The sequence below is a fragment of the Scyliorhinus torazame genome, chromosome 3, assembly GCF_047496885.1.
Source record: "Scyliorhinus torazame isolate Kashiwa2021f chromosome 3, sScyTor2.1, whole genome shotgun sequence".
NCBI classification, from domain to species: domain Eukaryota; kingdom Metazoa; phylum Chordata; class Chondrichthyes; order Carcharhiniformes; family Scyliorhinidae; genus Scyliorhinus; species Scyliorhinus torazame.
In genome coordinates, this window is record NC_092709.1 from 19,570,836 (window position 1) to 19,593,409 (window position 22,574).

At 49.8% G+C, this 22,574-nt stretch overlaps 1 protein-coding gene across 9 annotated transcripts in view; it reads left to right on the forward strand.

The window, feature by feature from the left end:
* The window catches only part of gstcd (glutathione S-transferase, C-terminal domain containing), a 256,913-nt gene that overhangs the window by 191,228 nt on the left and 43,111 nt on the right, over positions 1-22,574 (forward strand). For 6 of the 9 annotated variants that reach the window (XM_072495359.1, XM_072495361.1, XM_072495367.1 and 3 more), the window contains exons 6-8: positions 4,801-4,916; positions 8,081-8,125; positions 12,087-12,215. In XM_072495359.1, the coding sequence (XP_072351460.1) occupies positions 4,801-4,916; positions 8,081-8,125; positions 12,087-12,215 (290 nt within the window). Of the gene's footprint in view, positions 1-4,800; positions 4,917-8,080; positions 8,126-12,086; positions 12,216-14,237; positions 15,980-22,574 lie in introns of those variants that run through there. The other 3 variants (XM_072495360.1, XM_072495366.1, XM_072495368.1) reach the window with 2 other exon arrangements.

The window sequence follows — 22,574 nt, forward strand, 5'->3', positions numbered from 1 at the left end:
TTCACAGTAACTTCATTGCGGTGTTAATGTAAGCCTACTTGTGATAATAATGAAGATTATTAAAATAAAGATTATTAAATGGGCGGGAACGAATTACGCTTGCGGAGGTAGGTCGTAAACCTACTTATGACCTACTCACGATGGATCCATCGGCCTCCCTCGATTCTTTAGCCTCCCTAGGAAGGCTGCAGCTGGGCGCCGATCAGTGCTGGTTCACACAAATGTGGACCAGGTGGAATGGCACCTGGGGGCCCCTCAGGCCATTGGAGATCCCTGGGTGGTCAGGGTAAGTGCAGGTGGCCCCCTGCCCCTCCCCCTGGAATGTGGGCATCTTGGCACTGCCCAAATGACACCTTAGCACTGCCACCCTTGGCACTGCCACCCTAGCACTGCCACGATGCCTGCATGGCACTACCAAGCCAGCAGGAGCACTGCCTGGGTGCCAGGATGGTAATGCAAGTATGCCCAAGTTCAGGTGGCACTGCCAAGCTTCAGGGATGGACCATACCCAAGAAATGAGGGTGGTTGAGGGGGGAGTTTGAAGGGTGGAGAAATGCAGGGCAGGTAAGTAGGGGCCTCCGGGAGGGTGGGGGGGCTGATGGGTCGGGGTCCTAGAAGGGAGTGGGTGCTGTAAGGGGGCTTGGGGGGGCCTGAAGAGAGGGGACCCCCAGGAACCCCATAGTGGGCTCACTTGAGGGATGTGGGGTAGTGCCCATGTGTGTGTGTGGGGGGGGGGGGGGGGGGGTAACATTGCCAATGGGTGGGGGGGGGGGAGGGGGCGACCCACAAGCTCAGGTCGGGGCAACCTTTCAAAATGGTGGCCCGATCTCTGTGTTCAGCTACCCAGTGTGGGCTAAACCGGTGAGAAACTCCCCAGGGCCCCAAAAAGTGACTAAGTGTCATTGAATAGCGGTGGGAAACTCGCCAGCAAAGCCAGCGGGAAACGCCATGAAAACCCCCCCACCAATGAACTTAGAAATTGTTTGGTAGAATTGCGCCCTATGTAAATGAATAATCTCTGCAGTATCAAAGTTCCCCCAATTTTTAAAACTGGATTTGATATAGATGAGGGGTGTGGTGGTTTATATCGATAATAACGGATGTGAACTCACTCAAGAAGGATCTGATTAACTCCTTTAGCTTTTGACAAATTTGAATCAACTTCTTAGTAGTTGGAACAGGTTTTGGTCTTTATCTTCCCCCAGCAGTTAGATTGATAGGTTTTGTTCCTCAGCTGTCAGGAGTAGAGCTAGGTGTGACTGGAGTCAGGGAGCTCCAGTTATATTGATGCCCTGCGCAGTGTGCCGTGGGCAAATCTCTGAGAAGTTTGCTTTCCTTTTCCCTTTTTAACAGAGCGGTGAAACATTCAGGTCTGCTTGATCTCGGAAAGTTTATTATTTTTCAGTGTCACTGAAGAAGACATGCTGGAGCTCAGCATGAGCGGAGTGTACGCCACAGGATTTCTGGTTGGTCAAGGTTGATTTTCCAGTCCAGTACCCCTTGTAGCCAAAGCAGGGTTTGTGTAGCAAAGTGTGTGTGAACGTTGTCATGTAGTGCACAGTGCCGTGCCACTGACATCTTCATTCTCCTTCTGTCTGCACATACACGGACAAAGGTTGCAGCCGACAGATTGGTGCCCATCGATTTCCCTTTCAGTGTAGCTGGGGCAATTGGTCACTTGTGCCCAGCTATTTGGTTAGTAACACATGTACGTACATACAACTGTGCTACGTTGGCAGTGCAGGGTATCATCTCCTGAAAAATATGTGTAGACGTGTGACAATGTTATCAAGCTCAATAGTGAGCAGATAACAAACAAGAATGATTTCTGTCAATCAACCTCTCTCTTCCTTTATGACACTCCTTACCTCTTTGGCTAAACTTTTGATCATCTGTCCCTAATGTGGCCCTGTGTAAATTGTTATAGAAGGGTTTATACTTAAGTGATATCAGTATGTTAAAGCAATAAAATGCAACGTGTAAACAACACTATATGCTGATATATTTCCACGGTTAAATGACTAATTGGTTGGCTGTTAATCAAGAAAGTTGTTTGTTTCAGCAGTCACTGCACCATCTTTAGCATGGGCAGAATTTGGCTCAGCCCATTTTACACCCCCATCAAAATTTTATGTTCTGCCTTATGGGTGGCACGGCGGCACAGTGGTTAGCACTGCTGCCTCACAGCTCCAAGGACCCGGGTTCAATTTGGGCCTTGGGTGACTGTGTGGAGTTTGCACTTTCTCCCTGTGTCTGCGTGGGTTTCCTCCGGGGGCTGCGGTTTCCTCACACAGTCCAAACGTGCAGGTTAGATGGACTGACCACGCTAAATTGCCCCTTAATGTTCAAAAGCTTAGGTGGGGTTACGGGGATAGGGTGGAGGCGTGGGCTTAAGTAGGGTGCTCTTTCAAAGGGCCAGTGCAGTCTTGATGGGCTGAATGGCCTCCTTCTGCGCTGTAAATTCATTGATTCTCGTCCTGTGGGGGTGAAATGAAACTTCGGCTCTAGACGATCGTGCAGTGGTTCCAGGGATATGGAGCCAGTCGATCTGTCCATCATTGCTGTTTTGCAGTCCTTCCAAAGCTGAATTTTGTACCCCGCACTCCCCAACCCAATCCATCTATAAGACTGTAATAGTTAAAGCAAATTACGACTGTAATCATCGAACTGTCGGACAAAATTAATGAGCTTCAGGTGAGACTTCCCAGCAGAAAATTTCTTGCAAGATGTAGTTGATGTGTAGGAAAAACTCCAACCAAAAGTAGGTTTGTTTTAAAATTATCTAATAGATAGTTGGGTATGGATAACATTATACAGAGAAAGTTATAAATATGTGAGTGATGTGAGGAGATGACAACAGCCGTCAGCTTGCTGCTGGTTTGAGGAAAATATCATCTGTGGAATGTTCAAAGTTGTATGTTGTAATGTTTGATATGAAGAATTCAGGAGGTATTTCACTGATTAAACATTTTGGCTCCTACATCTGCTTATATGTGTTTCAGCATGAATAGCCACATAGCAGGGAGGAAAAAAATCTTAAATAAAGAATGTCATCCTTGCTGGTTGCCTGTGGTACCAAATAATCTTCATTATCAAGTAGTCACTTGGTCGTGCAGGACTTGAATATTGCTGAAAAGAGAGACTTATTGCCAAAGCTTTTCATCTTACACTCATCAGGACAGGAATGGCAAACTATCACAGCGGTTTATACCACAGATGGAAAGGAGGTGTTGATTGATTGGTGGGTTTACTCTGATTGGCTGAGGTGTTGCCATGGAGAAAGCAACAGGGAGCTATAGGCTCCCCAAGCTTCCGGGTAATTTTTAAAAAGGCACGAAGCTTGAACGTAATCCTTTTGTTTGCAGAGAACCGGTTCCTGCGTACGAATATATGTTGCTTCTAGGAAGAGTGCGTTATTAGCTCGACTGTTTATCTTAAATTGTTTTTTAGTGTAGCAATTAGAATACTCAGGATTATTCAGCAAATGCTGCCCAATCGTGGAATTGCACCTAACAATATTGCAAATAACTGGAGGAGGATTATGTTTGATTTGATCGGCCAGTCATTGGAATGTCCAGCTTACATGCCCGGCACCACGCCGGCATTGAAATTGCTGAATTGTGTGGTAGGCAGACGCCTTTTTGGATTGACGGCAGCATTCTATTAGTGGAAAATACCCATCGCATAGCCACTGGATAGTAGCAACGTGAACATCTTGTTGAACCTGCTGTTCAAATATTTGAGATACTTTGCCTTTCCAGGGTAATTTGAGGTAGACTTGGTGGTTTTTAGGTCTGAAAGTGGCAGTACTTGGTCCATTGGCAACTTTGCATGATACACAATGAACTGTAATTAGATCAGGGCAGCCGTTGCCTTGCTATTGTTATTTATTCTCCTATTAAGAATGAATTAATTGTACAATAATATTGTATCACTCTAGTTAATATCCTGAGGATTTGCGTTTGGGCAGTCAAGATCAGTAGATATTTGTTATGTAAGTGGGTATCAAGTGATAGAGCCATAGAGTTGTACAGTATGGGAAGAGGCTCTTTGGCCCATCGAGACTGCACTGACAACATTATACTAAATTTACACTAATCCCACTTTCCAGCACATGGCTGTTAATCTTGAGTGTTATGACAATTCAAATGCCCCTGGAGGAAAGCTTGGTAAATATAGTTGAGGTGCGCCTTGATCTAATAAAATGGTGAATAGCTTGACTGGCTGAGTTGCCTATCCCTGTTCCTATGTTCCTCGATAAAACCAATTCCTCGAAAGGCCTTAAAACAGCTGCTGAACCTCCAGCTAATTTGCTTACACCCCAACATTCAGCACCATTGTCAAGACTTCATCCTCTGAAACATTTTAGTTTACTAATAATGCCTTGCTGGTGGTATTGTGGGAATACATGTCTGTCAGATGTGTGATTGCTAAGAATGTGTTTTAATTGTGCGCCATTAATAGTGGTGAAAATAATTGTGCGCCATTAATAGTGGTGAAAATTCCTCCGTGTCTCTTCAAAGGACACCAAAGATCCATTTGGTCCAAAGTTGCAGTTAAATATCCTAGTTTTATATCTGAGAATTTTTTGAAGTATCCATTATAAACTTGACCTTTTTTAGGTACATTACCTGCTGAGATTGGAAGTTTAAAAGGCCAGGCAGCTCACCTTTATCATTCCGTTGCTGATCGGTGCAACAGTGACTGGAGAGAACTGGAAATGTAGCACACTTGTTAAATGAAAATCTGAATGATCTTTGGCTGAAATGCGATTAGTTCTACATTGAATTGTCCTTCCAGGAAAGCTCTCACCTGAGCGTGCCCTAAGGAAGCAGCAACAGCTGGATAACATCATCTCTATCGTGACTAAGCTGGCCAAGCCTGGTGATACTATTGTCGATTTCTGCAGCGGAGGGGTACGTCATTTTTAAAGTTACAGCTTTACTAGCCTTGCCTTGGCACCGAGTACAAGGTGGGAGGAATTCTGTTCCCACAGCTATCTGAGACGGATGGCCATTGGTTTGGCGCAAGTCCATTTCCAGAATTTAAGCACAAACTCTAGTTTGACACTCCAGGACAGTACTGGTGGATGTCAGGGATACCATCTAACCTAAGCCCTGTCTGTCCTCTCAGGTGGATACCAAAGATCCAGTGGCACCGTTTTGAAGAAGAGCAGGGTGGGTCCTGGCTAAACCAGGCAGCATGGTAGCACAGTGGTTAGCACTGTTGCTTCACATCTCCAGAGTCCCGGGTTCGATTACCGGCATGGGTCACTGTCTGTGCAGAGTCTGCACGTTCTCCCTGGTCGAAGGGTCGGTGCAGACTCGATGGGCTGAATGGCCTTCTTCTGCACTGTAGGAATTCCATGATTCTATGTCAAAAGTACATTAATGGCTGTAAAGGGAGGCCCTGAGGTTCTGAAAAGTGCTATATAAATGTAATTTATTTCTCTTGCTATTATGTTGATGGTGACATTCTGTTTGCTTCAATGTTATAGTTACTGTATAGTATTCAGTTAAGGTTACGTTGAAGTTTCTTGTTTTAGTGCAAAGAGGTAACCTTGGGTGGAGTTCTCCGCAATCGGCGCGATGTCCGCCGACCGGCGCCAAAAATGGCGCAAATCAGTCCGGCATCGCGCCGCCCCAAAGGTGCGGAATTCTCCGCATCTTGAGGGGCCGAGCCCTCACATTGAGGGGCTAGGCCCGCGTTGGAGTGATTTCCGCCCCGCCGGCTGGCGGGAAAGGCCTTTGGCGCCCCGCCAGCTGGCGCGGAAATGACTTTGCCGTGCGCCGCATGCGCGGGAGCGTCAGCGGACGCTCACGGCATCCCCGCGCATGCGCAGTGGAGGGGGTCTCTTCTGCCTCCGCCATAGTGAAGACCATGGCGAAGGCGGAAGGAAAAAAGTGCCCCCACGGCACAGGCCCGCCCGTGGATCGGTGGGCCCCGATCGCGGGCCAGGCCACCGTGGGGGCACCCCCCCGGGGCCAGATCGGCCCGCGCCCCCCCCCCTCCCCAGGACCCCGGAGCCCGCCCGCGCCGCCTTGTCCCGCCGTTCGAAAGGTGGTTCAATCCACGCCGGCTGGCGTGGGTTGACAGCGGCGGGACTTCGGCCCATCTCGAACTGGCGAATCGCCGGGGGTGGGCCCGCCGACCGGCGCGATTCCCGCCCCCGCCGAATCTCTGGTGGCGGTGAATTCGGGACACGGCGGGGGCGGGATTCACGCCAGCCCCCGGCGATTCTCCGACCCGGTGGGGGGGTCGGAGAATCGCGCCCCACATCACTTTCATTCCAAACATCAAACTTTAAAAAAAACAAGCTCAAATAAATCCTAAAAAAAATCAATACTGATGATTCTTTGTACTGATTTTTGCAGCTGATTTAAAAAGTAATAACAATAATCTTTATTAATGTCACAAGTAGACTCACATTAACACTGCAATGAAGTTACTGTGAAAAGCCCCTAGTCGCCACACTCTGGCGTCTGTTCGGGTACACTGAGGGAGAATTCAGAATGTCCAATTCACCTAACAAGCACGTCTTTCGGGACTTGTGGGAGGAAACCGGAGCACCCGGAGGAAACTCACACAGACACGGGGAGATCGTGCAGACTCTGCACAGACCATGATCCAAGCCGGGAATCGAACTTGGGCCCCTGGCGCTGTGAAGCAACACTGCTACCCATTGTGCTACCGAGCCGCAGAATTATTTTCAAGGGCTGTAACTTAGTACCTAAGATTTTTCTTTAATTTAAGTTTTAGTTAGGATTTCAAGGGATATGGAGCCAAAAGGGGTAAACAGATAACCATGATCTGATTGAACGGAGGTACAGGATCGAGACAAAATGGCCTACCTTTGTTACAATATTCCTACATAAAGGATTATTTTATAATCCATACAGATAGTCAATCTGTGGGAATACATGGCTGTGAAGGTGTGATTTCTGAGAACATAATTTTATTTGCAGTCTAAAAAAAAAAATTTTTTTTGAAATTATTTTTATTCCAATTTTTCAACATTTTTCCAATTTACAACAGTAAAAAAAAACACCAAACACATTGGACCCACCTGTACCTCACCCTCCTTCCCACCCTCCCCGCCCCTCCCTCAATCGTCAATGGTAACCAACTCTCCAAAATGTAACATGAACAAACCGCAACAATTATAGACCCCATCACTGGCCCCCCTTAGAGCAAATTTCACCTTCTCCAAGGCTAAAAACTCCAGCAGGTCCCCGGGCCATGCCGAGGCACAGGGTGGAGAAGCTGACCCCCACCCCAACAAGACCCACCTACGAGCAATCAGCGAGGCGAAGGCTAAGACATCGGCCCCGCACCCGCCTGCAGCTCAGGCCAGTCCAGCACCCCGAATATGACTCCTAGGAGACCGGGCTTCACATCAACATGCAAAGCTCCTGAGATGGTGCTGAACACTGCCCCCCAAAACCTTTGGCCAGGATCAAAACATATGTACATGGTTTGTGGTGCTCCTCCCACATCGTTCGCAAACACCCTCCACCTCCTCAAACAGTCGGCTCATCCTTGACTTTGTCAGGTGCGCCCTGTAACCACCTTCAGCTGCATCAGCCCCAGCCTCACACACAAAGCTGAGGTATTCACCCTCTGCAGCACAATCCCTCCTCCAGCTCCACCCCTAGCTCATCCTCCCATTTAGCATTAACCCACTCCATGGACACCTCATCCTCCTCCAAAATCCTCCCATAAATCGCCGAGACAGCCCCCCCTCTGCAACCCCTCTCCCGCTGACAGCACCCCCTCCAGCAACGAGGAGGCCGGTGCTCCCAAACTTTGCAGTTAATGATCCTACTTGTATGACAGGAATTCTCAAAACAAAATCATCTCAAGCTTCCTTTTTATTTAGACGTTGTACCTGCTGAGATTGGAAGTTTGAAATACCGTGTGGCTCAATTTCATTCTGTACCTTGCAAAGCACAAGGTGGCAAGAATTTAACCGACAAAGACAGGTAAACAAAGGAATCCGCCGTCACAAACGTTTGCGGGTCTGATCTTGAGATATGTTGCGGTGCGCTGACTGACTCAGTTGTCTGTCCTGTGTTCACAGGGGCACGTTGGGATTGTCCTGGCTCACACCTTGCCGCTATGCCAGGTACGATATTATGGAACTGTTGTAGCCCCTCTGCTTACTCCAATATATATTCTCCAGTATGAAAACTGGAACTCGAGATGAAAGCTCCATGATAAGTTGTAAGCATTGCATGTGGCAATAATCAACCCAAACACATACAGTATGAGTTGCAGAAATCAGCTAAAACTGCATTGTGAAGTTGTGCCAACATTTTTTAGACTGCTGCTGGTCGTCTGATCTGTTGTTTCATTCATTGGGCTTCGCGCCAAGTTTGTATGCTGGTCTCTTTGATTCACTGAAGACTCGGATAAACATCTTCTGATTGACAATCGCCTTTCTCCTCTGGCGTGGTATCCAGATTAATCAGGAGGGGATTTGCTGAATGATCCCTCTGCAGTTGACCTCACAGCCCAGTCTTGAAAGACATCAAAGTTCACTGTTGCCTGCATGCTGGCCAACAACCTACCAGACTCAAAAATGCTGACGAATGGCTTACAAAAGACTGCAAAAATTCCCAAAACGTGCCAAATCAAATGAAAAATTGTGCAACTAAAACAGCTACCCTGAATAAATGTCCATGACCTGACCGAGGCTACACCACATGTACGAGTCCGAATAGGTTAAATTCCTTCCAATTTAATTGCATTTCAGAATTTTTTTTTTTTGAGGCTTGAATTTCACTGGCGCCTCCTGCCGTGTTTTGAGGTGGGTGAGAGCGTAAAATTCCATTGGCAGGATTCCCCCCAGTATTCCGCCCACCCAAACCTGGACGTGACTTAACGGTTGGGCAGCCATAGCCTTGGACGGGAAGCCACTTAATGGCCCTTAAGGGCATTTTCCTGCCTAGCCTCAACTTTTAGGCTGGTGGGCGCCGGATAAATTAGAGGGGGCAATAGAAAAAATGTATGATACTCGATCTCAGGTGGGGAGGGAGGCACCTGGATCAGAAGTCCCCTTCTGTCTTGGTGGAGCAAATGAAGGGCGTTGGTGGAGCAAATGAAGAGTGTTGGTGGAGTAAATGAAAGGCGAATTTAAAAAGTGGGATGTGCTTCCGTTGTTATTGGCAGGGCTGGTGCAGTCCGTAAAGATGACTGTGCCCCTGAGGTTTTTCTTTGCATTCCAGAACTTCCCGATTTTTATGCCCCCCCCAGATCTTTTTCAAGAAGGTTAACACGTTGATATTGGGATTTGTGTGGGCAGGGAAGGCCCCTCGGGTAAAGAAGGCGCTGGTGGAGTTGGGGGGGGTTCGGGTTGGCCTTGCCAAATGTAATGAAGTATTATTGGGCGGCAAATATAGCCATGGTAAGGAAGTGGGTAGTGGGGGAGGGGTCGGTATGGGAGCGGATGGAGGCAGCCTTGTGTAAGGGTATTAGTTTGGGAGCGTTGTTGAAAGCGCCTCTGCTGTTCTCGCCGGCCAGCTACTCCACAAGTCCAGTAGTAGTGGTGGCCCTGAGGGTGTGGGGACAGTGACGACAGCACCTGAGGCTTGAGGGGGGCCTCAGTTTGGGCCCCGATCTGTGGGAGTCACAGGTTCGCTCCGGGGGAACTGGACGGGGGTTTCAGGGTTGGCAGCAGGTGGGGATTGAGCGATTTGGAGATTTGTTTGTGGAGAGCAGCTTTCTGAGTTTGGAAGGACTGCTGGAGGAGTATGAGTTGCCCAGTGGAAATGGGTTCAGATACTTACAGGTGCAGAACTACGTGAGAAAGCAGGTGCCGTCCTTTCCTGATTTGCCATCCCCGAGGTTGCAGGATAAGGTGCCGTCAAGAACAGGGGTTGGAGAGGGCAGGGTGTCAGAGATATATAAGGAGTTGATGGACTGGGAGGACGCCCCGATATGAGTAGTTAAGCGAAAGTGGGAGGAGGAGCTGGGTGGTGAGCTGGAGGCTGAGTTATGGGAGGAAGCTTTGGGAAGGGAGAATGGGTCCTCCTTGTGCGCCAGGTTGAGTCTCATTCAATTTAAGGTAGTCGATAGAGCGCATTGGACGGTGGCTAGAATGAGTAGGTTCTTTGAGGGGGTGGAGGATATGTGTGGTCGGTGTGCGGGGGGCCCGGGAATCATGTTCACATGTTTTGGGCCTGCCCAAAGTTGCAGGGATTTTGGCGGGGGTTCGCTGATGTGATGTCAGAGGTACTGAGGGTGAAGGTGGTTCTGAGTCCCGAATTGGCAGTGTTTGGAGTGTTGGAAGACCCGGCGGCCCAGGGGGTGAGAAAGTCCGAAGTTCTGGCCTTTACTTCTCTGGTAGCCCGGAGACGGATCGTTTTGGGGCGGAGGGACTCGGAGTCTTCGAAACCGGGGGGAGTGGGTGAGCCAACTCGCGGATTTCCTTAGACTGTAAAAAATTAAATTTGCCTGAAGGGATTCGATGGAAGGGTTCGCCCGGAGATAGAAACCGTTCATTGACTTCTTCCAGGACTGTTAAGTCAGCTGGGGGCGGTGAGGGTTCACTCAAAAAAGTGGAGGCAGAGAGGGTGGGGGGTAAGATAGGGTGGGCGGGTTGCGGTTGTTGGCTATTTATTGAGTTATGCTGTGTTCTCCTGTTTGTTATTTGTTGGTTATCTTTTTTATCTCAGCTGTGGTTTTATTTGATGTTTATTTATAAATGCCTTAATAAAAATATATATTTTTTAAGTCCCCATTTGTCTGAGGACGCTTTCCTCTCAAGGACCAGGCACCTCCTTCTTCCCTCTCTTCCCCCCTCCTGCCCACGCCGGCAACCTTCTCGAGGAGTCCCTTACCCTCACCTCTCCGGGTCCCCAACCACTTAGCTGGCCTCCCATGCCCCAACACTTAGTCCCAGGCCCATTCCGGCCACTGCAGTGCCGTGCCAGGATGAGCTGGAGAACTGTCAGCCAGTCAGATTGGCTGACGGTTCCCCAAAGCAAGACTTCTTTCCGAGTCAGGAAGGAGGTCCTGCCTGCAGCTAACTAAAGCTCATTAGAGCGTAAAATGGCAGTGGGCCTGTCGGAGATGACAGGGATGCGTTATCCACCGACTCTCTGGATGGCAGGAGTCGAGACCTCGCCATCCACAAAATTCAGGCCTGCGTTTCAGGATCACTTTTTGCAACAATTCGATTTTTGTGAAGATTGAAACCTAATGAAAATAAATAGTTACCCTGGGTGTCCAGCAGGACACAAACTTATTGGGTCGCAGCTAAACCCATATTTAACCATTTACATGGTGCAGGGGAGAACAACCAAATTACGCAGAGGTGCAATTGCGATGGACTTCGACATTTTCAAACCTGGAAATAGAGGTACAAGATTTATTCCTGGAGGTGATGGAGGGGCTCTGGCGGTATGCACCCTAGGAAATTCTGCTTTCTAATTTTTGGGGGTGCCTTTTCTAGAATTTGTAGCTAAAGGTAATTTATTCTAGAATCGTTTTATTTATTTAGCAGTGGTTACAAATCACAATTTCCTTGCGTTTTGCACCATCAGAAGGTAACACTCAGTGAATGTAGCACAGCAGGGTGTAAATGCAATACAAGCCAACCACCGGCTTTCCCTGCCAGCATCAGCTTTTCCAACTATTGCTCAAAATGTTTCCAGCCTCCAACACCAAGTTTGGGTGTATCTGAACGTTCTCTTTCAAAGCAAAGTAGGTTCTATATTAGCCCAGCTATTAATTTACCTTGAATCTCTTCCACATGGTTCTCACTGCTAATGACCAAGATTCAATCTCCCTCTCTCTCTCTGTCTCTCTCAGTCTCTTCCAACCCCACCCACATTACCCGCACAGATTATGAACAAGCTGTCCCACTGCTATTGGTGTACGTTGACCCTTTTTTACAGGCACTTGATAAATGATGGCGTTGGGATTCTTTTCCCCCCCTTTTCAAAGCCAATCATCCACACAACTTGTGCATTCATATAAATAATACAGAAAAAAAATTGAGGATGACGTTCTGGCACTTTGTGCCTGAAAGACTGATACTTGAGATAAGCTTCTTACTGAGCCCATGTTGTGCTGTGTTCTAGGTGATTTTAGTGGAGAACAAAGAAGAATCCTTAGTCCGTGCCAAGGACAGGTGTGATGACCTTAGATTAAACAACATCTGGTTCATCCAGGCTAATCTGGATTATTTCACAGGACCGTTTGAGATTGGGGTAAGTGAAAAGTGTGAGCTTAATTAAAATTGAAGTCAGTGCCATGTAACAGCGACAGGGTCACACTCTTGCTTCGTGGTGCCTACATTCTTCTCCCCTTGGCCCAGTTCTAGCCCCTTCTTTACTGGAACCAGTAACCCATGCTGCGGTTTGATTTCCCAAGCACGGGAAGGTGACCGTCTTCCATCCGCTACCCACCGCATCACCACCCAAATAATTGGTCAGAGTGGTTACTTTTCATGTGGAACCTTGATAATTTATCACCGGTTATTTAACCATTTGGGGCATCACCACTGAACTGGTTCCTGTCTCCAGCTGATGTCCAGATGTGCATTTTCTTCTTTTTAAAAATAAATATAGAGTACCCAATTCTTTTTTCCTGATTAAGGGGCAATTTAGCGTGGCCAATCCACCTAGCCTGCACATCTTTGGGTTGTGGGGGTGAGACCCACTCAAACACGGGGAGAATGTGCAAACTCCACACGGACAGTGACCCGAGGCCAGGATTGAACCTGGGTCCTCGGCACTGTGAAAGATGTACACTTTCTAGCAAGGGTGAGCACTTGGTTTGATTACTAATAAGTGATAAAATAGCAATATTTGCTTTTTCTCAGGGCAGCACGGTGGCGCAGTGGGTTAGCCCTGCAACCTCACAGTGCCGAGGTCCCAGGTTCGATCCCGGTTTTGGGTCACTGTCCGTGTGGAGTTTGCACATTCTCCCCGTGTTTGCGTGGGTTTCGCCCCCACAACCCAAAGATGCGCAGGGTAGGTGGATTGGCCACGCTAAATTGCCCCTTAATTTGAAAAATTACTGTAAATTTACAATAAAACAAAAAGTATTTGCTTTTTTTCTTATGTTGCAAACACCATTTGAAATGAAAATCGCTTATTGTCACAAGTAGGCTTCAAATGAAGTTACTGTGAAAAGCCCCTAGTCGCCACATTCTGGCGCCTGTTCGGGGAGGCTGGTACATATGGGGCGGGATTCTCCGCAATCGGCGCGATGTCCGCCGACTGGCACCAAAAACGGCGCGAATCAGTCCGGCATCGCGCCGCCCCAAAGGTGCGGAATTCTCCGCATCTTGAGGGGCCGAGCCCTCACCTTGAGGGGCTAGGCCCGCGCCGGACTGATTTCCTCCCCGCCAGCTGGCAGGACAGGCCTTTGGTGCCCCGCCAGCTGGCGCGGAAATTACTTTGCCGTGCGGCGCATGCGCGGGACCGTCAGCGGCCGCTCACGGCATCCCCGCGCATGCGCAGTGGAGGGGGTCTCTTCCGCCTCCGCCATAGTGGAGACCATGGGGAATGCGGAAGGAAAAGAGTGCCCCCACGGCACAGGCCCGCCCACGGATCGGTCGCCCTGGAACCCGGAGCCCGCCGGCGCCGCCTTGTCCCGCCGGTAAGAGAGGTGGTTTGATTCTCACCGGCGGGACAGGCATTCCAGCAGCCGGACTTCGGCCCATCGCGGGCCGGAGAATCGCCGGGGGGGGGCCCGCCAACCGGCGCGACGCGATTCCCACCCCCGCCGAATATCCGGTGCCGGAGAATTCGGCAACCGGCGGGGCCGGGATTCACGCCAGCCGCCGGCGATTCTACGACCCGGCGGGGGGTCGGAGAATCCCGCCCATGTTCTTCAATTTCAGTGTTTCTAACTTATAAAATGAAATCATTAAGGCTAACTGCCAGCCCAAATGTATCCTTCAATTTAGTTAAGTAGAAAACTAATTGATATCTTTATTTTGACAATAATGTCTCAGTCTTGTATTTATCCATTCACTTTCTCTCAGAAGCCATTGTTGCAGGAAAGCCTCTTCTGGGTATCTGTGCTGAAATGTTAATTGTTGAAGTTAGCAGCGAAATGTCAGGTCATTGAGTTACAGCAGCTGCTTTGATTTTGTCCAATTCTATCGGTGTGTACGGATTTTCGCATGTGCTTACTATAGTGCTTAGGTGTGAAAGCCGTCTAGATTTTCGAACCATTAACCTGTATGATTGGACAGTGTTGATCAATGTGTTAACTGTTAGACAGGTGACAGTGCCCAAACACGAGAAAGTTCATGCATCCAGAGAGCACGTACTGCCTACAACTGATCGTGGCTGGAAGCAGCAAGGCATTTAGCTGAAGACTGAAATCAAACTCCACTGGCCTTTGTCCTTGCCACCCTGCTGTTCAGAGAAGAATCTTGGGCCTGCTATAGGTGCCACATCAAAGCTCTGGAACACTTCCACCAAAGACACCCGCGGTTCATCAAGATGGTTCAATGGCAGGACAAAATCACAAACAACAAACTCCTTCATTGCGTTGGGCTCAAACGCATAGAGACCTTCCTCCAGAGCATTCAACCTGGATGGGCACGGGCCACGTCTCCCACACGGATGACTACAGAATCCCCATGCAGATCTTCCATGGTGACCTGCCTCAGAGCAAACAATATCAAGTCGGTCAGTAGAATGAAACAAGAAGCTAGAAAAGAAGCATTACAAATTTCTGCATTGCAGTGCACCTTTCTCGAGAAAGTACTGCGGCTGACTTGCCCACTTCGAGGCAAGCACTGAAATTTGATTCAACTTGCTTCAAGGACCATCCACAGCGTCTGACATTTCCAGAGGTTGCACGGCTGCAGAAATTCCCACAGGCACCAACAAGGACAGCATGAATTGCCAGTTCTGTGGGCGTCATGCTGATCCCACAGAAGAAAATGAAGTCACAACTTGGACATAGTTGAATAAGAAGAGCCTACCACTACACTCCAGCAGAGGCGGCGGAAGAGGATTCTGGGTGAAGTCAACTCAGTCACTTCAACTGTACTGTGGGTAGCCAAAGAATCCCTCCTGTGACAAACAGGAGGAAGTTCATCCGGTAGAGGCGGCAGAAGAGGATTCTGGGAGAAGTCACCTCGACTGTTCTATGGGTAGCCGAAGAACTGGTGTCAAGGAGCGGGAGGTGAGACCAGTACAAACCGGACGGTCTGCCCCTGGGCAGGACCGGAACCAATGTCCTCGGGGGAGTGTTTGCTCATGCTGTTGCAGAAGGTTTAATCTAATATGGCAGGGGAATGGGAACCGATGCAGGAAGCCTGAGGAAGTAAGTGGGGGGTTCAGAAACAAAAGGCAGTAAAGGGAAAAGTGGAAGGCAGAGAAACCAAAGACAAAAATTAAAAAGGGCCACATTACATCATAATTCTAAAAGGGCAATGAATGTCAAAAAACCAAGCCTGAAGGCTCTGTGTCTCAATGCGAGGAGCATTTGTAATAAGGTTGATGAATTAACTGCGCTGACAATCATTAACGGATATGATGTAATTGGGATCACGGAGACCTGGCTCCAGGGTGACCAAGGATGGGAACTCTACATCCAGGGGTATTCAATATTCAGGAAAGATAGAAGGAAAGGGAAGGGAGGTGGGGTAACGTTGCTGGTTAAAGAGAATATTAATAAGACAGTTAGGAAGGACATTAGCCTGGGCGATGTGGAATCTGTATGGGTGGAGCTGCGGAACACAAAAGGGCAAAAAAGGTTCGTGGGAGTTGTGTACAGACCAGTGATTGTGAGGATGGGGATGGCATCAAACAAGAAATTATAGATGCGCGCAGTAAGGATACAACGGTTATTATGGATGACTTCAATCTGCGTTTGAGGGGCTTTTCACAGTAACTTCATTGCAGTGTTAATGTAAGCCTACTTGTGACAATAAAGATTATTTATTTGTAGCAATGCGATGGAGGAGGATTTCCTCGTCTGACTTGGCTATCTTCCTCCCCCCCTTCCCTTCTCCCCCTTCCTAGCCCCCTGCCTCCCGAGCCCTCCCTGCCCCCCGATGCCCTCCCTGCTTGTTCAGGGTGTGTGTTCCCCCTCCTCCTTGATTCCCCCCGGAGGAATGGGAACTACTGACAGGACAGGAAATGAGACACCTATAAATAAAACACTTCCTCCGCAAAGAGACAGTAGGGTACCCCTGGGTCCGGAGACCTGATGACCAGGGACAGTAAGGAGGGGGGGGGGGGGGGGGGGTGCTCTGTGGGGAAGAAAGATGGGCAGCTACATTAGACGAGACCAGACGGAAATGGGGGGACGAACTGGGGACAGAAGTGGGTTGGGGAATCTGGAGCGAAGCGCTGAACAGGGCCAACTCCATCTCCTCTGCGCAAGGCTCAGCCTAGTGCAGCTCAAAGTGGTGCACAGAGCGCACCTGACCAGAACCCGAATGAGCTGGTTCTTCCCGGAGGTGGAGGACAAATGTGAGCGGTGCCAGAGGGGCCCGGCCAACCACACCGACATGTTCTGGGCTTGTCCCAAGCTTGTCCCAAGCTTGCTGGGTTCTGGACAGCCTTCTCCGAGGCGATGCCCAAGGTTGTGGGGATGAGGGCGGAGCCATGCCCAAATGTGGCAATTTTCGGGGTATCGGAGCAGTCAGAGCTCCACATGGGGAAGGGGGCCAACGCCCTTGCTTTCGCTTCCCTAATCGCACGCCGGAGAATCCTGCTCGGCCGGCGATCAGCAGCACCACCCACAGCTGCAGACTGGCTCGCTGACCTCTCGGAATTTCTCCAGCTGGAGATGATTAAATACACCATCCGAGGGTGGGAGGAAGGCTTCCTTACGGCATGGGGGCAATTAGTCAGCCTGTTCCAAAATCTGTTTGAGGCCAACAGCAACTAGTAGAGAGGAAAACTGGAAAGTAAAAGAAGAATGTCAGGGACACACAACCCAGGGGGAGGGGGGGAGGAAGAGAAGAGGGAGCCTGAGGGGGGCAAAAGGAACAACGCAAAGAGAAGGGGAGGGGGTAGATCCACAAGACGGACACGGCCAAAATTGGCGGGGAAAATGGGGGGATAAGCATTGGGAATCGTGGAGGAGGGGAACACACACCCTGAACAAGTAGAGAAGGCATCGGGTGGCGGGGGGCTAGGAAGGGGGGGGGCAAGGAGGGGAGGGGAAGGAGCATCGTATGCCAAGTCAGATGGCAACAAATTGTAAATAGATTGGATTGGATTGGATTTGTTTATTGTCACGTGTACCGAGGTACAGTGAAAAGTATTTTTCTGCGAGCAGCTCAACAGATCATTAAGTACATGAGAAGAAAAGGGAAGAAAAGAAAATACATAATAGGGCAACACAACATATACAATGTAACTACATAAGCACTGGCATCGGATGAAGCATACAGGGTGTAGTGTTAATGAGGTCAGTCCATAAGAGGGTCATTTAGGTGTCTGGTGACAGTGGGGAAGAAGATAGACATAAGAAAAACTTCTGTACTGTACAGTAAACAAACACGAACTGCAAAGTATATAAAACTGAAAATGCCAATAAAAATATTTTTTTTAAAAATAATTGGGAATCCAGATGTGGATTATTGCACTTCTGATTGGTAAATAAAAAATGAGTAATAGACACCATTGTGCTTGGAATCCCAGTGCTCACATTCACGCTCCATCTCCTTGTGAATTTTAATCCTTTGTACGCATGTTGGCAAAATGGAAAGCAGAAAAGCAGACTTTGTGAGTGCTTCCACTTCCCTGGTTAGTGAATGGTGATAATGTTTGTTAATTAAATATATACACGTGAAGTATTCTGTGAGTGTACTTAAGGAGATTGCTACTAAAATTAGTGCATGTAGCTAAAGAGGTGCTGTCATAGCCTTGCATGTGGACAGTGAGTAACGTCTGATCAATGCTGGTTTCCTTTGCAAAATGCATTTTTGCCGCTTACAATTATTTTTATTTTGGCATAAATAGCATTATTTAATAATGCTGAACATCACTGAACAAGAGGCAAAGATGAAACAGCAGGTTATACCCCAAGTTCAGTGTTATTAAGGGCCATCTTTAGCACAGGCGTACACACAAGTGTCATGCACAGTTAGTATTTGGTAACGTGAGCTCTGTTTGGCAATGTGTTTTGAAGCCAGCATTCCAGCGTTTGTCCTTTTCTGTCATGGTAGACCCGTGAAAAGAATCCATCAGCACTGTCAGTGACCCAGAACAAGACAAAGCCTCACAGCACCCTGCATCAATGTTTGTATAACTCAGTGGCCACAATTCATGAACTTGCGGGTATTTACCATCTAGTCAGTCACAGTCTACATGGCTCAAGTGGAGGAGCAGAAACCTGGTGATTGGTTGGGTATTGAAATGCCATCATTTACCCCTTACCTTGGGCAATGCAATAATGCTACGGCAGTCTGCAGTCAGTCGGAAAGGAAATAAAACATCGGCATTGCTTTGATACATAGATGGGCAATGAATTGACAAGCATTGCCAGCGATCCTTATGCTAGCCTGGAAAGAGGCAAAAATGTTGAGGAAGGAGGTGATCACGACTGCCGCTGCGGTGGAAATTGACTCTGGATATCATTGATGCAGATGGTGCAGCAGTTCCATCAATCGACTTGTACCTTACAGAGATATTATCCTTTATTATTGTTGGGTTACAGTACCAGAGCATGCCAATATGATTAATGATGGAATGCGGGTAATCCGTCTATGATGCCAACTGATCTCCCTGGCACACCATCTTTTGTCTTGTGCAACTCTTGCCATGAAATACTGTACTTGGGGTACTTCAAAACCAATCTTCATTATTAAACTTTAACTTGACTAAGGACAGGAATCTATATCTTGGATGGCAACTCATGGTGCTACCTCGAGTGAAGGTTTATATTGTCAGAGCTCCTCTTCAGCTCTCCCAGTTCTGCCAAAGCTTTAGAAATGTCTCATTTGCAAACGACCCGGCAAAATGAGCGGTTTTCAGCTGTTTTAGGTTTTGTATAGCATTGTAGGCAGCACGGTAGCATTGTGGGTAGCACAATTGCTTCACAGCTCCAGGGTCCCAGGTTCGATTCCGGCTTGGGTCACTGTCTGTGCGGAGTCTGCACGTTCTCCCCGTGTGTGCGTGGGTTTCCTCCGGGTGCTCCGGTTTCCTCCCACAGTCCAAAGATGTGCAGGTTAGGTGGATTGGCCATGAAAAACTGCCCTTAAGTGTCCAAAAATTGTCCTTAGTGTTGGGTGGGGTTACTAGGTTATGGGGATAGGGTGGAGGTGTGGACCTTGGGTGGGGTGCTCTTTCCAAGAGCCGGTGCAGACTCGATGGGCCGAATGGCCTCCTTCTGCACCGTAAATTCTATGAAACTGGCCACTGCCGTGACAAAAGAATTGCAAAACCATAGACTAAAAAACTCCCATGAATCATAAAAAGCTTTTTACGAAAACAAAACCTGTTTTTGCATGGGTATGATACTTTTTGAAGGTTAAAACATGTCTCGCTGTTTACGAGCTCCATTGTTATGTAGTTTCTCAAGTGTCTGCTCCAGAGATCGTAATGCATCATACAGGGCAGCACGGTAGCAGAAGTGGACAGCACTGTGGAGTCTGCACGTTCTCCCCGTGTCTGCGTGGGTTTCCTCCGGGTGCTCCGGTTTCCTCCCACAGTCCAAAGACATGCAGGTTAGGTGGATTGGCCATGATAAATTGCCCCTTAGTGACCAAAAATGTTAGGAGGGGTTATTGGGTTACGAGGATAGGGTGGAAAAGAGGGCTTAAGTGGGTAGGTCCAGATTCGATGGGCCGAATGGCCTTCTTCTGCACTATGGTCTACATTCTATAAGCAAGGAAAGCACTGCCCTGCCTTAGTTTAGACATCCTACCAACTGTCCTGGTTTGATACAATTCACACCTCTTTAACCTGGGGTTACCCCATCTCTGGATCTGTAAAGATTTAATCACCTGCTAATGGTCGCATTCCTAGCATTGTTTGGCATCTTTGAATTTGTCTATATATGTGTTTCTGGAACAGACCTCTTCATTCACCTGAGGAAGGAGCAGCGCTCCGAAAGCTAGTGACATCGAAACAAACCTGTTGGGCTTTAACCTGGTGTTGTAAGACTTCGTACTGTGCTCATCCCAGTCCAACGCCGGCATCTCCACATCATTAGTTTAGAAAGGAAGAAAGGCTTGCATTTCCCTGCCAGTGAACATCCCAAAAGTGTATTACAGCACATGTAGTACTTTTTGAAGTGTAGTCGCCAGAGGCGGATTTATAATGAAAGACAGCACTGCAGCGTGGGGGCCGGGGCAATGGGGGAGCCCCCATATTGAGAGGTGGCCACTTCTTGAGCCTATCAGTAGGCAATACAGAACAATATCGAGCTCTGATTGGTGGACTCCCCTTTATAGTGGGAAAACAGTGTGCCACATGTTGAGAGGTGATGGAGACTTAGAGCAGTTCAGTTGGATCTCCTGATTGCCTGGTGTGAAATTTCTGTACTTCTGTGAAGCATCCAGGATTCTAACAGTTGGCCCGGTGGACAGCCTGAGGCAAAAGTCAGGCCACTGACCATACATCATGATGCATGATGTGGAGATGCCAGCGTTGGACTGGGGTGAGCACAGTAAGAAGTCTTACAACACCAGGTTAAAGTCCAACAGGTTTGTTTCAAATCACTAGCTTTCAGAGCACTGCTCCTTCCTCAGGTGAATGAAGAGGTATGTTCCAGAAACATTTATATAGATAAAGTCAAAGGTGCAAGACGATACTTTGAATGCGAGCATTTGCAGGTAATTAAGTATTTACAGATCCAGAGATAGGGGTAACCCCAGGTTGAAGAGGTGTGAATTGTCTCAAACCAGGACAGTTGGTATGATTTCGCAAGCCCAGGCCACATGGTGGGGGGTGAATGTAATGCGACATGAATCCAAGGTCCCGGTTGAGGCCGCACTCATGTGTGCGGAACTTGGCGATAGGTTTCTGCTCGGCGATTCTGCGTTGTCGCGTGGTCCTGAAGGCCGCCTTGGAGAATGCTTACCCGGAGATCAGAGGCTGAATTCCCTTGACTGCTGAAGTGTTCCCGGACTGGAAGGGAACATTCCTGCCTGGCGATTGTCATGCGATGTCCGTTCATCCGTTGTCGCAGGGTCTGCATGTCCCGACCGGAGCGGAGGACAGGGCTGAGAGTGAGAGGGCTGGGTGGCAACTGGATGGGCGAGATCAGAGGCCAGGCCAGATAGCCAGCAGCGGCCAGGGGGCCAGATGGCCAGCAACAGCCAGATAGCCATCAGCAGCCAGGAGGCCAGCAGCAGCCAGAGGGCCAGCAGCAGCCAGAGGGCCAGATAGCCAGCAGCAGTCAGGGGGCCAGCAGCAGCCAGAGGGCCATCAGCAGCCAGGGGGCCAGCAGCAGCCAGAGGGCCAGCAGCAGCCAGAGGGCCAGCAGCAACCAGGGGGTCAGCAGCAGCCAGAGGGCCAGCAGCAGCCAGAGGGCCAGCAGCAGCCAGAGGGTCAGCAGCAGCCAGGGGGCCAGCAGCAGCCAGAGGGCCAGCAGCAGCCAGGGGGCCAGCAGCAGCCAGGGGGCCAGCAGCAGCCAGAGGGTCAGCAGCAGCCAGGGGGTCAGCAGCAGCCAGAGGGCCAGCAGCAGCCAGAGGGTCAGCAGCAGCCAGGGGGCCAGCAGCAGCCAGAGGGCCAGCAGCAGCCAGGGGGCCAGCAGCAGCCAGGGGGCCAGCAGCAGCCAGAGGGTCAGCAGCAGCCAGGGGGTCAGCAGCAGCCAGAGGGCCAGCAGCAGCCAGGGGGCCAGCAGCAGCCAGAGGGCCAGCAGCAGCCAGGGGGTCAGCAGCAGCCAGAGGGCCAAATAGCCAGCAGCAGTCAGGGGGCCAGCAGCAGCCAGGGGACCAGCAGCAGCCAGAGGGCCAGCAGCAGCCCGAGGGCCATCAGCAGCGAGGGGGCCATCAGCAGCCAGGGGGCCAGAAGCAGCCAGGGGGCCAGTAGCAGCCAGAGGGCCAAATAGCCAGCAGCCAGAGGGCCAGCAGCAGCCAGAGGGCCAGCAGCAGCCAGAGGGCCATCAGCAGCCAGGGGGCCAGCAGCAGCCAGGGGGCCAGCAGCAGCCAGGGGGCCAGTAGCAGCCAGAGGGCCAGCAGCAGCCAGGGGGTCAGATAGCCAGCAGCAGCCAGAGGATCAGCAGCAGCCAGGGGGCCAGCAGCAGCCAGAGGGCCATAGGCAGCAACAGCCAGGGGGCCAGATAGCCACCAGCAGCAGCAGCCAGAGGGCCGGATAGCCAACAGCAGCAGCCAGGGGGCCAATAGCAGCCAGAGGGCCAGCAACAGCCAGAGGGCCAGCAGCAGCAAGGGGGCCAGCAGCAGCCAGAGGGCCAGCAGCAGCCAGAGGGCCAGCAGCAGCCAAAGGGCCAGCAGCAGCCAGAGGGCCAGCAGCAGCCAGAGGGCCAGCAGCAGCCAGAGGGTCAGATAGCCAGCAGCAGCCAGAGGGCCAGATAGCCAGCAGCAGCCAGAGGGCCAGATAGCCAGCAGCAGCAGCCAGAGGGCCGAATAGCCAACAGCAGCAGCCAGAGGGCCAGCAGCAGCCAGGGGGCCAGCTGCA